Consider the following 13,944-nt stretch of genomic DNA (forward strand, 5'->3'; position numbering starts at 1 on the left):
ATTAACACTCGAAGCTTGAGTGTTTTTTCCGTACGAAATTAGATGTTTTAGCAATATTATTTCAACGTTAAATCTGTATTTCGTAACATTGAGGCAATATAACAATATTTTAATGAAACATCTCTGATGTTGATTCAACATTTGTGTGCTGTATGGGATTCGTTTCAATTAATTGGTAAACGCGACTCTCACAATTAAAATACAATTTTGAGATTATGCGTGCTAATGTAAGTATTGCGCCGCTACAATTGCGGCAAAGAAGCTGTGTAGCGCTACGGTAGCAGTGGGAACGCACTCGTTGTTTCGTAGAAACTTTAGAAAAATTTTTAACGCCTTTTAGCTCGCAAACATCGATTCTTAGGCGTGCCGAGGAAAGCTACTTGAAAGATTTAGACGCTTCCGGGCAATTTTGCGCCGTCATTTTTACGTTTTCATTGTCCCGAGATCCCCGTTCCCCATCCATCGTGAAAACTTTATTACTCTTGACCGCTACGATTGTACTCCGCTAACAACGTAAGTATCGATTCTATCATTGCGGAGAGATATAATAATCGGTGTGTCAATATCAATCGGGATCGAAAATATATATGCCCGACGGGGGGAACTTACGGAGCTCGGAATCAGGGATCTGTAGAGTAAGCGTATTCCGCGATGGCGGACGCGATGTTTACTCAGCGCGGGAGCTGATTTAATTTCGCCAATAAACGCGATAAGAATCGTAAAAGCGGGGATATAAATTATTATCCGGGCTCCGTGGCGGCGCGGCGGGTCCGGGGGTCGGCCCGCTTGTCTGTTCCATGACAGAGTCCCCCGCGCCGGCCGGGCACCAAGTCAGCATTATTTTCTACAACTACATCATTTCTATGTCCAACCTGGACTAGATCCCCGAGATCGGATCCGGCGGCAGTGAAGTTGAGGTGACACAGGAATGGCAGTCGATCCTCCCTTGGTCGGCGGATTTCCACCCTGTAGGTCCGGCCGACGTCACCGTACAACGTCCGATTGCAGGCTGAAACGTTCCGTTTGTTTGTCTCGCTTCCCTTTTGCGTCGCGCATTATGCAATTATTTACGCGGCGAGGTAAACGTCGTGGCAATCGCTTCCGCGTGTGTTATAATACGCGGCGCGGGGTGAAATAATACCGCGGGAGGAGTTTAACGCCTAACGCGCACGGTGTCCTGGCACGTCGGGGCGTGCAATGCCCCCGATTGCAGGCGGAAACGTTTCCGTTATGTCGCGGGCGCACCGCGAAAATATATTCTGGAATGTTTCAATATTCCATTACGATTGTACTTATAACACGGGGGTAAAATGTTACTTGAAACACAATACTAACTCTCCTAACTACTTTCGTGGTTTCGTATAACAAGCCGCGCCAAGTCCGACGGTAAACCGGAATGTTTTTATTGCGCAATTATTGCGGGCGAAAAATAAATCCTGGGGTATAATTATGGCGGATTACAACACGGCATAATAAAACATTATTTTATAAAATATAAAGTCCTAATTACTCTCTTCCTTTCTCTCTCTCTCTCTCTCTCCCTCTCCCTCGCACATCATGTGCATTCTGAATGTACGACTCTATATTTCGGTTAATCATTTATAAACATTTACAGGTTGCTGAAACTTACGCGTCTCATATTTTGGTATTTATATTTATCACTCGTGTATTTGTCCCTTTAATAGAAACGATTTTTAATGTAACGTTTAAGAAATTATGAATAGCGGACAGAACACATCAGCGCACTACCGCGTAAAAATTAATATAATGCTGATTTAATAACAATGCCGAGTGAAAATCTTGTATCGCGATATTTCGCGCATTCTTATTTTATGATTACTGGTAGCGCAAAGAGTATGTATACGTAATTATTCCACGTAATTAGCTCGTTTGGGCCCGCACATATTTTAATATGCAATTTGAAATTCTATGAAGGAATTGGATCATGAATGCTATAATAAATTCCTCCTATTATGTTACGTTTCTATTGAAATGTGTCGCATATATTATCGGAAATTAAAAATTCAAAGGGATGAAAATGCGATATTTGTGTAACATAATTATATTTGAGCTTTGCAAATCGATTAAATTTCGTATGAAGTGGTAATTATTATTATACCAATAATGAACGGACAAATTATTTACTTCGTTAAATTATTGAATAAAAATTATTTAATTGCGTGTGTGCAATTGCTATAATAATACGAGCCATATGTCGAAACAAGCACGGGGCTAATGACACATATTCTATGGATGAGTTTTATAATATGATACGCTTTTAATTTTTATATGAGTTGAGCTAAAATGATTATGTATAGAGCTAAATAATTACCAGCTCGGAACATTATCTGCTTGGATGAGCGAAAACTTTGTTTCTGGTTTAATGTACACTCAGTAATTCGTATTGTTTTGAGTATGCCGGATAAACAAGCGGTCACGCACGGCCCAAAATAATTGTAATTATTTTTCTGCCGCTCGATTACTATAAATACATTTTTCGCTTTATTTGCCCGCGGAATATTTAACTGTTTGCTCGATTAATCGCGTCCGAGACACGAGATATGCTGCCCGATAACAAACAAAAAGCTCTCAATTTTCAGAAATTGCGAAAATGTCGATCCATTTGTTGATGGCTGATGAACACGGTGATCCACTTGGTGTTTTTTTTTTCGCTTTCGGTGTATTGTTCAACGACCGTACATAAATTTAAATTTAACATGGGAACCGTGACAAAACGAGCTCTCCAAAGAAACAATCGATTGAAAACAATTATCACTCTTTTTCCGAATTAATCGCCTAATAAAAGATGACTTCGGGAAGAAGAGGGGGAGGAGGGTGAGACAGAGCGAGATGCCCCGGCGTATCGATTCGGCCCCGGCGCGCGGCGACTTGCTTTGTTCGACGTCTCCGTTGGTTCGCGCGGGGGAGGGTAGGTACTCACGGGTGCAATATCTCGGCTCGTCAGACTTGTCGTCGCAGTCATTCTCGCCGTCGCAGTACTTGTCCTGCGCGACGCAATGTCCGGTGGTGCCGCATTGGAACTCGGACGGCCGGCAGAGCGGCTCGGCGTTGCTGGCCGCGGGCTCGGACGTCGGGCCGGACGTGGACGAGCTCGGCGACGACGAGGACTCGGGTGACGTCGCGCCGGAGTAAACCGCGTATCCGCTCGGGTATCCGGAGTAGTCCGATGACGAAATGCCGGGGTGGTAACTAGCCGAGCCAGCCTCGATCGCGGCCGCAATCGCGGCTGCGATCAGCAGCAACCGCCGACACACCAACATGCCCCCTCACCCTGAAAATAAATTCAATTTCGCAAAGTTGAGCGAACTCCTTGCAACCGTGTATTATACATAAGGCGGCCAGATGCATTGTATTTTAATATTACTTTCGTCGCTCAATCGCGTAAGGTTCGACGCGAAATGACAAATTTTCTAGCGCACGTAGAGGACCGAATTTCTTTCTCAAACCTGCGGTTTGAGACTTTGAATTGTCCCCCCATACGTCGGGAGGAATGTTGAATTCACTTGGACAAATCAACCGGTCGAAGTTGTTCCGCTCAAGAAGTCAAATAAGATTGAAAGTATTTTGTCAAGTTACCTGTGTAGGCACTGAAAAGTACTAAGTCTAGAAAAATTCTATTCTAACACGCGGTATCGATATCATTCGAAGCGGGCCTCAGTTTTGTTAATAAATAGCATTAAATATAATATCTGCAATTGATTTATAATACAGCTTGCGAACTTCTAATATTAGTTTGCACCAGATATCCACGGCTTCTCCGATAGTGGTGGTAGTTCCGCAAGTTCTTATCTAAAGAGAGTCCACGGACAATGGAGTCCTAAGGGCTCTACAAATTGTCAATAAATGGCAGGAACTATCGGGCTCTATCGAGAAAGGGAAAGTTTCTTATTTAGCTTTCATTCTAAGGAAGATAATCCGCGCATAAAAGAAACAGTACGTTTTTAGTCCTTTCGGTCGCCGGTCGCAGCGGCGCAAGAAGAAGCGACACAATTCAAAATCTCGAACAAGTAAATTGATACTGGGGAAAGGACCCGGGAAAGGTCTTGGCGAGACCTTGGATATATTCATTGGTTCGAGGAAATATATCTTCTTAAAAAGAACCGAATAAATAGACGTAATATTTCACGGGCTTGCAGGTGTTGCTCCAGCCTGTTCTTCGTAACACTTTTTAGTGACGGCTCTCTTACACAGCGAAGCCCTTCTCTTTCGTGGTCACATTTTTCTTCCTCCGCGCGTGTGTGCGTCCCTCTTGTTGCTTCACAATTTCGCGCCGGGCTCCTCCGTCATGTAATTATACCTTGATAAAGCGAATAATATTTGTTTTTCCCCCGTCGCGTTCCATCAGGCATCGTTTCAATTCTCCGCGCGGTTTCGCCAAGTCAGATTTGTCAGCAGTTTGCAAAGCTGCTATAGCGAATTCGGCAGCTCGCACTAGTGCACACCGAGGCTTGTTCAGAGTCTAACTCTTACATTTGTGGTCGTCCCAGGTCCAAAAGTTACTCTCTAAAAGTCAATCGGTGCATTATCACCGAAAACAGCTACAAGTATATTGTAACTGAATACTTGCAACGGTGAATCAGTGAATGTTCGCTGTTTTCAGTGACAATCCACCTATTGACTCCAAATTTCCAATTTTCATCATCGTTTCTTGACTAATATCTTACTAACATGAGATCATTAACAATTGTGTGAACAGATTACTAGAAAAGGGTCCGAATCTGGGACCGAAACGTCGTTTTTTTTAAAATAAAAACATTGGCCGGTGTAGGTCGTTTTAAAAAAACTACATATCACCAAATTTTACTTTCTATCGTTTTAAAACGCAGAACCATTTCCAAAATCGATTGAGAACTCAAGGACTCCTCAGGGGGCTTCAATTTCTTTTTTGACAAATTTTGAAAGTGAGGGGCCAGCTTCGCGGACGTTCATTTTGCTGGCTAGGAAGTACTTCGAAAGTCGTTCGAGACGATCCTTCAATATAAGAATTGACCGTAAACAGGCCTCAGTGCGCACTCAGTGCGCGCTGCCGAGTTCGCTATTACTTTCCCCGATATTAATACATGAAAATATCACTTTTCCCGGTGCCTCGCCCCCGCGCAGTCGGCTCGACGATCAATGACTCGCCCGATTGCATGCGAATAAAGCGCTTCTTCGCTTTATCTCCGGGGCCCGCGCTTTCTCTGTGTCACAGGGGGATGTTGGCGCGGGATGCGCATCATCAACCACATTCGTTCACTCGATTTAAAATCTTTCCCTCCGCGCGCGCGCGCTCCATCTCTCTTACAACTGGACCCTTCACTTTTTACGGAGCTTTATTATTCGTCCCGCTCGAGGCCCTACCTTTCGCAAAGTCGTTTACCATCGCTCAGACGCGATTCGGCGATTTGTTACCCCCGAAAACGCCCAGCGTCCCTCCCTCCTGCCCCCCCTTTTTTTTTCCTCCGCGTCGCGCGCTTTGACAAATTCTCGCGATAAACGCGCCACGGCGTGGAGCGCGTAACAGCGCGCGCGCGCTCGCCTCGCGCGCTCTTTGATTAACGCGAGCAAATTTCATTCGCTTTGACGCGCGGGACGCACGCGAAAACGTAAAATGAATACCGGGCTTTAACTCGTTAAGACACCAAATGCAACTCGGTCGGTGATTCGCGCGGAGTGTTTAGAGAAGAGGAGCCGGATTATGCTAATTCTATTCAGAAAACTAACTCCTCTTACGTGAATGGACTCGGCAGTTCACTCCCCCCCCCCCCCCGAACAAATACCGCGGATCTATTAATTCGCACGAGCGGGGGCGGGGGAGGGGAACAACTCGTGCGGATCGATACCGCGCGAGTGTTCGTAACAAAGTTCCGCCCGTCCTTATCCGCGGAAACTTGATAACACAACGTACGCTTAGAAAGCAAATGCGGCGCCGCCCGTACTCGTGTTATCCCGTCTTTTTAACCCCGTGGCGCGGTGTACAACACCCCCTCCCTCCCGCCCCCAGCAACCCGTGCAAAACCCATCGGCCCTCGCGTGAATAATATCCATGCTAATGCAACGTCGTCGCGAAAACGTCAGCGCTAACGAGCGACACGGCGGGGCCGCGCGGCGCGCGAAGGAACGCGGAATAAAAATCTGATTTCACCAACAGCCCCCCCAAGAGTAAAAATAGAGTCGGACGTTGAGCGACTACGCGGAGACCACCGGCTCGGGCGACCAGGGGGCGGTGTGGGGCGGTGTGGGGCGGCGGGAGGGGTGAGAGTGGAATCCGCAATAAAAGATAACTGGATTCAAGTGCGGAGACTGCGTTGCACACGCGCGCGACAGTAAAGGCTCTGTTTATTAAGCAGAAAGAGAGAGAGAGAGAGAGAGAAACGGAATCTGGGCCAAGCCCACGGGAACGTGTAGCGCACGGGCAGGAATATGGTAATTCGCCCGGCGGGACGGGGGTGGCTGGCGCTCTGCCTCACTTCGCAAATATACACGCGCCCGCTACGAGTGTCACTGAAATTGCACGCGCGTGAAGCTCACGCCGCGGCAGCGCGGTTCGTACTTGCGGAAAAACAGTCCGCGCCGATCGGTTACATTAAATTGCGTCACGTACCCGGAATATTGCAAAAATATGTTATACGTTTCACGCTGGGAATATTAAAAGGCGCGCGGGGGGGGGCGGGGAGGGGAGGGGTGAGAAACATCGTGCATCACCGTCGAATAATCTAATAGTTATTCCGGAGATTGCGCGCGATTGCTTACAATCGAAAATTTTCATATAGAAACGCCTTCGTGTCTGTAATAGTTTGCGGCGTAAAGTTGTCCGATGGTACCGGATATAATTTGCGCAAGCGGGCATAATTGCGCTTGCAAATGTGTAGATCTGTCGTTTCCCTGCCGGAAATAATTCTTTAAATTCTACGAAATTATGAAATGTAACTGCCAGAATCTAAGAAATTCTACGTTAAAGAAAGTGTTATAAAAATCAACATAAAAATGCTAGAGTTGGAACACTTTTGTTAATTTTTGTAATAATCTACAAGTAAGCAGGTGATTCAATTTCTTAAGAGGTTGTTTCTCAAATTTTTTAAACTATTAAAGTTTTGTACTAATTTTTATAAAGTTGTACATTTTCGTGAAATACTACTCCGCAATAATTTCTTGATTGGAGAACATTGTAATTTGTGGTACTGTTTCGTAGATATTTTTACAAAAAGATAAATGTTTCAACGAAGATATAAAAACTTGTACAAATTTCTATTTCAAGTCAATTTTTGTAGTTATTTCTAGAAATTTTTTCCGCTAGGGCCGGCCGAAAATAATTCTACAAAATTCTACAAAACTATAAAACATGACTGCCAGAATCTAAGAAATTCTACGTAGATTTAAAAAATGTTATAAAAATTAACATGAATACGACGACAAGAAATTTGACAGTAAAGTTTTCGTTCAATTGCTACTTTCAAATGTTTAATACGTCACATAAGTGTGAAGTTGACAGCAGATCGAATTCGTACGTAAAGCGCGCGAATGTTTAAAAACGGGACGAACTTATGCATCAACCCAATATACAATAATCCCCTTCACTATTGCCGATTTTTCTATCAAATGTAAAAAGATATCGTTCATATTTAATTTCAATCAATCTCATATCAAATGTGTACTTATGCTTCGTGGCATGATTGACGAAACCTCGTGGAATGATCGAGACTTTGTGGCACTTTGTATGACACCTCAGTATTTTATTAATCACACGCGACAAGAAAGAAAACACGAAAAATCTACGATTGCACGAAGTTACTATTTGCACTCGGTACTTATTCCTTGTAAATTTATTCGATGTACGAAGATCGCCTTATCAAATTAAATTTTTCGATGAGTAAATATTATAATAATATAATTAAGCACGGGTAAGATTAATGATATTTAATTCTTCAATTTAACGTATCGCGATGATATTCGACTCAAAGTTTCGCATTCTAACCAGCATTTGTATGATTCTGTTAAAAGAAAAATTGTAAGATTATACATTTCCGTCAGTGAACGAAAAACTTGAAGATTATACATTTCGACACAGCAAAATAAATGCAACTGAGTTAACGATTAATCGAGACACAATCGTCCGAAAATAATTAAAAATTCAATGTCGCGTATTTTCATTTATAAATTCCGTAAAAAAGATATAAAGTAGTATTAATAAGTTACCGATAAATGTTAGTTAACGCACTCGATACGATATTTCGTGATGTATTATTTCGCGTTTTCAGCCAACAAATTAAACTCGAAGCTACGAGAGACTCACTGCGATGATACTGTGTCCGAGAATCATTTTACTCTTGATATTTGTAACGTCTGCGTGGAGAAAATCCAAGAGAAATTGAGCAGCGAAAATTATTATCTAAGCTGCGAAAGTTACTGATGAACTTACTTTAATTTTCGGGAAAGCACTTTGATACATGTTTCTTATAATTACTTTAATGACTCGAAAATTACGCGATCTTAATGAATGAAAGAATAAAATTGCGAAGAATCGCTTTTATTTGTCAAAATCACGCGATTTTCTTTCCGGGCGTGAAAAATGGAAAGAAGACTAACGAAACGTCAATTTTCTTTCTTCGATCTTATGAAAAGAAGACAATTTTACTCTTGATATTTGATTGTAACGTCTGCATGAAGAAAATCCCAGAGAAATTGAGCAGCGAAAATTATTATTATCTAAGCTGCGGAAGTTACTGATGAACTTACTTTTATTTTCGGGAAAGCACTTTGATACACGTTTATTATAATTATTTTAATGACCCGAAAATTACGCGATCTTAATGAATCAAAAAATAAAATTACGAAGAATCGCTTTTATTTTTTAAAATCGCGCGATTTGCTTTTCGGGCGCGAAAAATCGAAAGAAGGTTAACGAAAAATCAATTTTTTTCGTTCTTATAAAAAGTAGGCAATTTTACGCTTAAAAATTGAATTTAATATTCTTTCTTAAGCAGAAAATTAACTGACCGGTCGCATTTCAATTAAAGGATTATACAATTTGCATCTAACAGACAAAACTTGCCGTTAGTAATACATATTCTTAACAATTATAACATAACGTCTGCGTGGAGAAAATCCAAGAGAAATTGAGCAGCGAAAATTATTATTATCTAAGCTGCGAAAGTTACTGATGAACTTACTTTTATTTTCGGGAAAGCACTTTGATACACGTTTATTATAATTATTTTAATGACCCGAAAATTACGCGATCTTAATGAATCAAAGAATAAAATTACGAAGAATCGCTTTTATTTTTTAAAATCACGCGATTTGCTTTTCGGGCGCGAAAAATCGAAAGAAGGCTAACAAAAAAATCAATTTTTGTCGTTCTTATAAAAAGTAGGCAATTTTACGCTTAAAAATTGAATTTAATATTCTTTCTTAAGCAGAAAATTAACTGACCGGTCGCATTTCAATTAAAGGATTATACAACTTGCATCTAACAGACAAAACCTGTCGTTAGTAATACTTGATGTTAACGATTATAATTGCCTTCTTCTCATAAGATCGAAGAAAGAAAATTGACTTTTCGTTAGTCCTCTTTCGATTTTTCACGCCCGGAAAGAAAATCGCGTGATTTTAACAAGTAAAAGCGATTCTTCGCACTTTTTTTCTTTGATTCATTAAGATCGCGTAATTTTCGAGTCATTGAAGTAATTATAAGAAACACGTATCAAAGTGCTTTCCCGAAAATAAAAGTATGTTCATTCTTCAAATAAACGTTGGAGCTGCTGCATCATAATGTTCGTCAAAATTGATTTGAAATATAACAGACAGCGTATATTAATACTTTTATTTTATAAAGTCCACTTTAAAACGACCCATAATACATAACGATAGATATATCCATAATTCGTGTCAGATTTCAAAATATAATTGAATCTAATTTGAAGATACTGGGTCATCCCATAAATAATAAAGGCGAGCTTAATTTATTCCTTAGCCCGAAAAGCTGTTATCGGTAGAAAATAAAAAAATTCAATAACAAAATGAGCACGGCGTGTGAATAACGACGGAAAATATATTTCAGGTTAAAATTAAAACGTCAATTTTTCTACTTCGTTCAAAACAAATATCTGTAAAAGGCTGCCCTATTTATACAATGACCCAATAGATAAAATCTACAGATGCAACCTTACCTGTCGCACATTCCGATGCACATATTATCGACGAAACACACTTCAACGTCGTTTATTCCGAATGTTTGTCGTGTTTCAAACGAGACGCAAAACACAGAGAGCAAGAGAGAGAGAGAGGGAGATCACAGATTACAGAATTCTATTTCGAATCCCGATCCGTTGTCGTCTAAAAAGTGAGCCCCGGCTCTGGGATTCTGGACGAGGCGAATGTGCAAACACACGCGAAGCAGTCCGCGTTAAACGACCGCGCACACCGCCGGCCTGTTAAATATTTCGCCGTATCGAATACGTTAACTATCTCCCCGACGTTAGCCGGCGAGCGGCCGACCGGCAACTGCGAAGCCGCGCGGCGCGCGGGAGTGGGGGGGGCGACAGGTCGGCAGTTGTTTCTGTGACGCGCGGCGCGCGACCGTTGTACCGGTCGTACGCGGTCGTACGCGGTGTTGCCGTGCACGGCGCGCGCCCGGGCGTCATTTCATTCCTCGAGACGCGCTCGCGGCGGCAGCCTCGCGGACCACGGCTCGTCGTTCCCGACGATTCTAATTAGCAATTACCATAGGCGTGACGTATCCGGACCGAGCGTCGAGGCAGCGGAGGGTAGAGAGGCGCTCGCGCGAGCGAGAGAGAACGCACCGGCACGTAGCGGAGTTTCCTTTCTACGCGAATCTCCACCTCCCCCTCTCCCCGCCGCTGCTCAAGTAGAGGCGAACGCCCGGTCTAGATGTTACATTATGCCTGTGGCGATTACTGTATCCCGTGCACGATATCACAGGTAACCCCCCTCCCCCCCCCCCTCGCCCGCGGACGGCTCTTCGTCGCGCGGCGGTTAAGGCCTTTGCACGTGAAAAAGCGTAAACCCAGTGAGAAATGATTCGTCGATCGACGTCGAATCGACATCGACACCGTCGAATTGACGTCGATTCGACATCATTTCGACGTCGATCGACGAATCATTTCTCCCTGGGAACCGTTACCGTAGTTTTCAATCGTAGTTTAGGATCGCAGGCGAAGTAGAAATAACAAAGTTTTTTTCGCGATCGCGTCACTCGGTTTTTGTCGCGCGTGCCGTTGTACAACGTACACACAAGGTCGCCGCGCGTCGTACGCGGCACTCGGGCATTCTATGTCGCGCGTTCGCGGCGTCAACAGCGAGGAGAGTAACTCGCGCGTCGTTTCCCCCCCCCCCCCCGATTACCGTCCCGCGCGATCACAGGCAGCTTTCGCCATCGGACGACTCTTCTTCGTCGCTCGGCGGACATCGCGCGGTTCGTTCAGAGGGAGGGGGAGGGGGAAAGTAGGAATTAACTAGAGACCCCGCGAGCGGGAGGGAAACGTGCGCCATCCTCGCTCTTCCGCGATCGGATTTCAGAGGCTACGCGGTTACCCGCTTCGTCTCGGCTCGCATCGTACGCTCTTCAGGTCGGTTTCCGCGCGGTTCTTCGCCCCCTTCGTGCATTCGCGCACAATTAACAAGTCGGTCGCCTCGGGAATGTACGTACGTCGCGACGTAGCACGATCGCGCATACTTTTCGAACGCGTCCGTTGGCGCCGCCGCGCGGGTGAGGTCCACGGGGGGGTTGCCGACACTGGTCCGTTACCCGAAAGTCCGCGGGGCGTCCGCGTCGCGATCGGCTCGGCGATTAGGCCTCGAGATATCTGTCGAGCAAATCCGGGGCGGTTTCGCGCGGCGTTCTAGAAGATTCTCTCCGCCGGGGGACGCGAGCCGTCGCGGGGGCGTTGGGCGAGTCGCGCGTCTCTTCGCGCCGGGGAATTGGTGCGCGCGGCTAACCGTCGCGAGTGCCGCGAGTGTAGCGCGAAGTCCCGCAAGTGTAGCGCGCCGTACCGTACTTTGGTGCGCGGACGAAGCCGGCGCGCGCGTAATTAATCGCGTTCTCGCGAGCGAGTGAGCGAGTGAGCGCCACAAAGGAGCAGCGAGGATACCGAGAGGAGGCGGAGGCGCCTGGGCGGCGTCGGGCGACGGCGGAGCAACGATGGGGTGAGTTAGCCGCGTTATTCGTTGTATTATTTGCACGTTATTCGGCGTCGAGACTCGACCGCCTGTCCCCGCGCATTTCGGCGATTGCGCGCGATTGCGCGGCCGGAGGTGCCCGTCTCGCTCGTGGACTTTCGCCGGAATTTTTGTTGCGCCTCCGGCGAAAACGGGACGTCGATTCGAGACTAAACGGAGGGTAAGTCTCCGATTACGAGACGGGCGCCTAATATGAGACAGCGGAGTGTTTTTTCAACGCTTATTTTCTCAGACAGGAAAAAAGTACTCGGAGAGACGCACATTCTCTCTCTCTCTCTCTCTCTCTCGCGCGCGCGCGCTTTCTTCCGTTTGCGAAAATTACACAATGATTAGATTGTTAAAATAGTTTTACGCTCGGGAGACAAAAGTGTGTCGAACGTAGATCGCGCGCGATAATTATTATTTGAAATGACGACATCGATCGCTGATGTAATGTACGTATTTGTGTTCTTTTGCAGGTTGACACGCGATTACAAACTCCGCCCCAGCACTGGTGAGTGAATTACCTCTTATTTTAATCTGAGGTAATGGATCCGCGAATATTACGGTTGAAATGTAACAGCTCACAGATCCACTGCCTTAAAATGGATGAACTGGGACGTATTAGTGTAATATTTGACCCTCGGTACGCAACCATCCGCCGATCCACGCACACGCGCACACACACACACACCGCCGTGTGCAAACGTACAGAGCTCATAAAACAGAGCTCTCATCGCTATTATCAATGCGTGATTAGCCGGTCGGGCCATTTACCGACGCATTCCGGTATCTTGTTATGCGCCGGCCGTAGCAGTCGCTCGGTAATTAGCGCGCAGTAATTACACAAGGTGGACGAGTCGCTTGAAATTTATCGCGATTTTAAACTCGCGGGCCGACCGAGCGAACCGAAAGCGATAGGGTGTTCTTTTTTACAGGTGAAGCTGTTCTCGGTGAAAAGCGAGAACGAGAACGACGGAGTGAGTTTCACGAAAAGAGGGAATCTTTGAGTCGTCAGGGTGTTATTGTGTCCTTAGAGTTTTTAACGGGCGCTCTACGAATACTCGCTGAAAGTCAATCAGCGGATTATCATGGAAAACGGTGAACAGTCTCTGATTTACAGTTGTAAGTGCACCGCAAGGTGGAAGTCGGTGACTGTTCGCTGTTTTCCGTGATAATCCACCGATTGACTTTAGAGAGTGGGCTTTCGTGAAAGACCTTTGAGGGGATTTCATAGAAAAAGGTACATTAAGACGAGGGGGAAACCGCCGACCGAAATCTTGTACACCAATGCCCACTAATTCCCAGTGGACGTTTACTTTATTTTACTTTATCGTGTTTCTCTTATTTGGTCTTATTTTATCTTATTATATCTTTATAATGCCCCACGCAAGGGCTAAGGCCTAAACTAATGCCCAAAAAATGTAGTAATGCCGCAAATCTGTACACCGTAATGCACTCGGCGGTTTTTCCCCTCGCATTAAGATGAATTTAGCACATTTTATATAATTGCTCAAAAACTTTCAACCAAAGTAGCGGAGTATATACTTAAAGTCACCAGTGATGAATAAAAATGGAAACACAGCTTCTTGTTGATCCAACAAAAGTATTTTCATATTACAAGCATATATTTTTCATTTCACGGAGGTTCTAGCTCTCTCTTTTTTATTACTAGTCTAAATTTGAAAGCTTTTAATTGAAACAAAGCTTCTTGTTGACCCAACAAAAGTATTTTTATACTACAAGCATATACATATTTTTTATTCC

At 44.6% G+C, this 13,944-nt stretch overlaps 1 protein-coding gene across 3 annotated transcripts in view; it reads right to left on the reverse strand.

Annotated features, from left to right (window-relative positions):
- Positions 1 to 13,944, reverse strand: part of LOC105565953 — a 70,989-nt gene that overhangs the window by 8,972 nt on the left and 48,073 nt on the right. The window contains exons 1-3 of one of the 3 annotated variants that reach the window (XM_012019574.1): positions 10,170 to 10,582; positions 2,942 to 3,292; positions 873 to 1,009 (exon numbers count right to left, since the gene is read on the reverse strand). In XM_012019574.1, coding sequence (XP_011874964.1) covers positions 873 to 1,009; positions 2,942 to 3,281 — 477 coding nt within the window. In that variant the 5' untranslated portion in view covers positions 3,282 to 3,292; positions 10,170 to 10,582. Of the gene's footprint in view, positions 1 to 872; positions 1,010 to 2,941; positions 3,293 to 4,208; positions 4,274 to 10,169; positions 10,583 to 13,944 lie in introns of those variants that run through there. The other 2 variants (XM_012019575.1, XM_012019573.1) reach the window with 2 other exon arrangements.

This window comes from Vollenhovia emeryi, unplaced genomic scaffold (genome assembly GCF_000949405.1).
Source record: "Vollenhovia emeryi isolate VEMERY1.0 unplaced genomic scaffold, V.emery_V1.0 DF939148.1, whole genome shotgun sequence".
In the NCBI taxonomy this organism is placed as follows: domain Eukaryota; kingdom Metazoa; phylum Arthropoda; class Insecta; order Hymenoptera; family Formicidae; genus Vollenhovia; species Vollenhovia emeryi.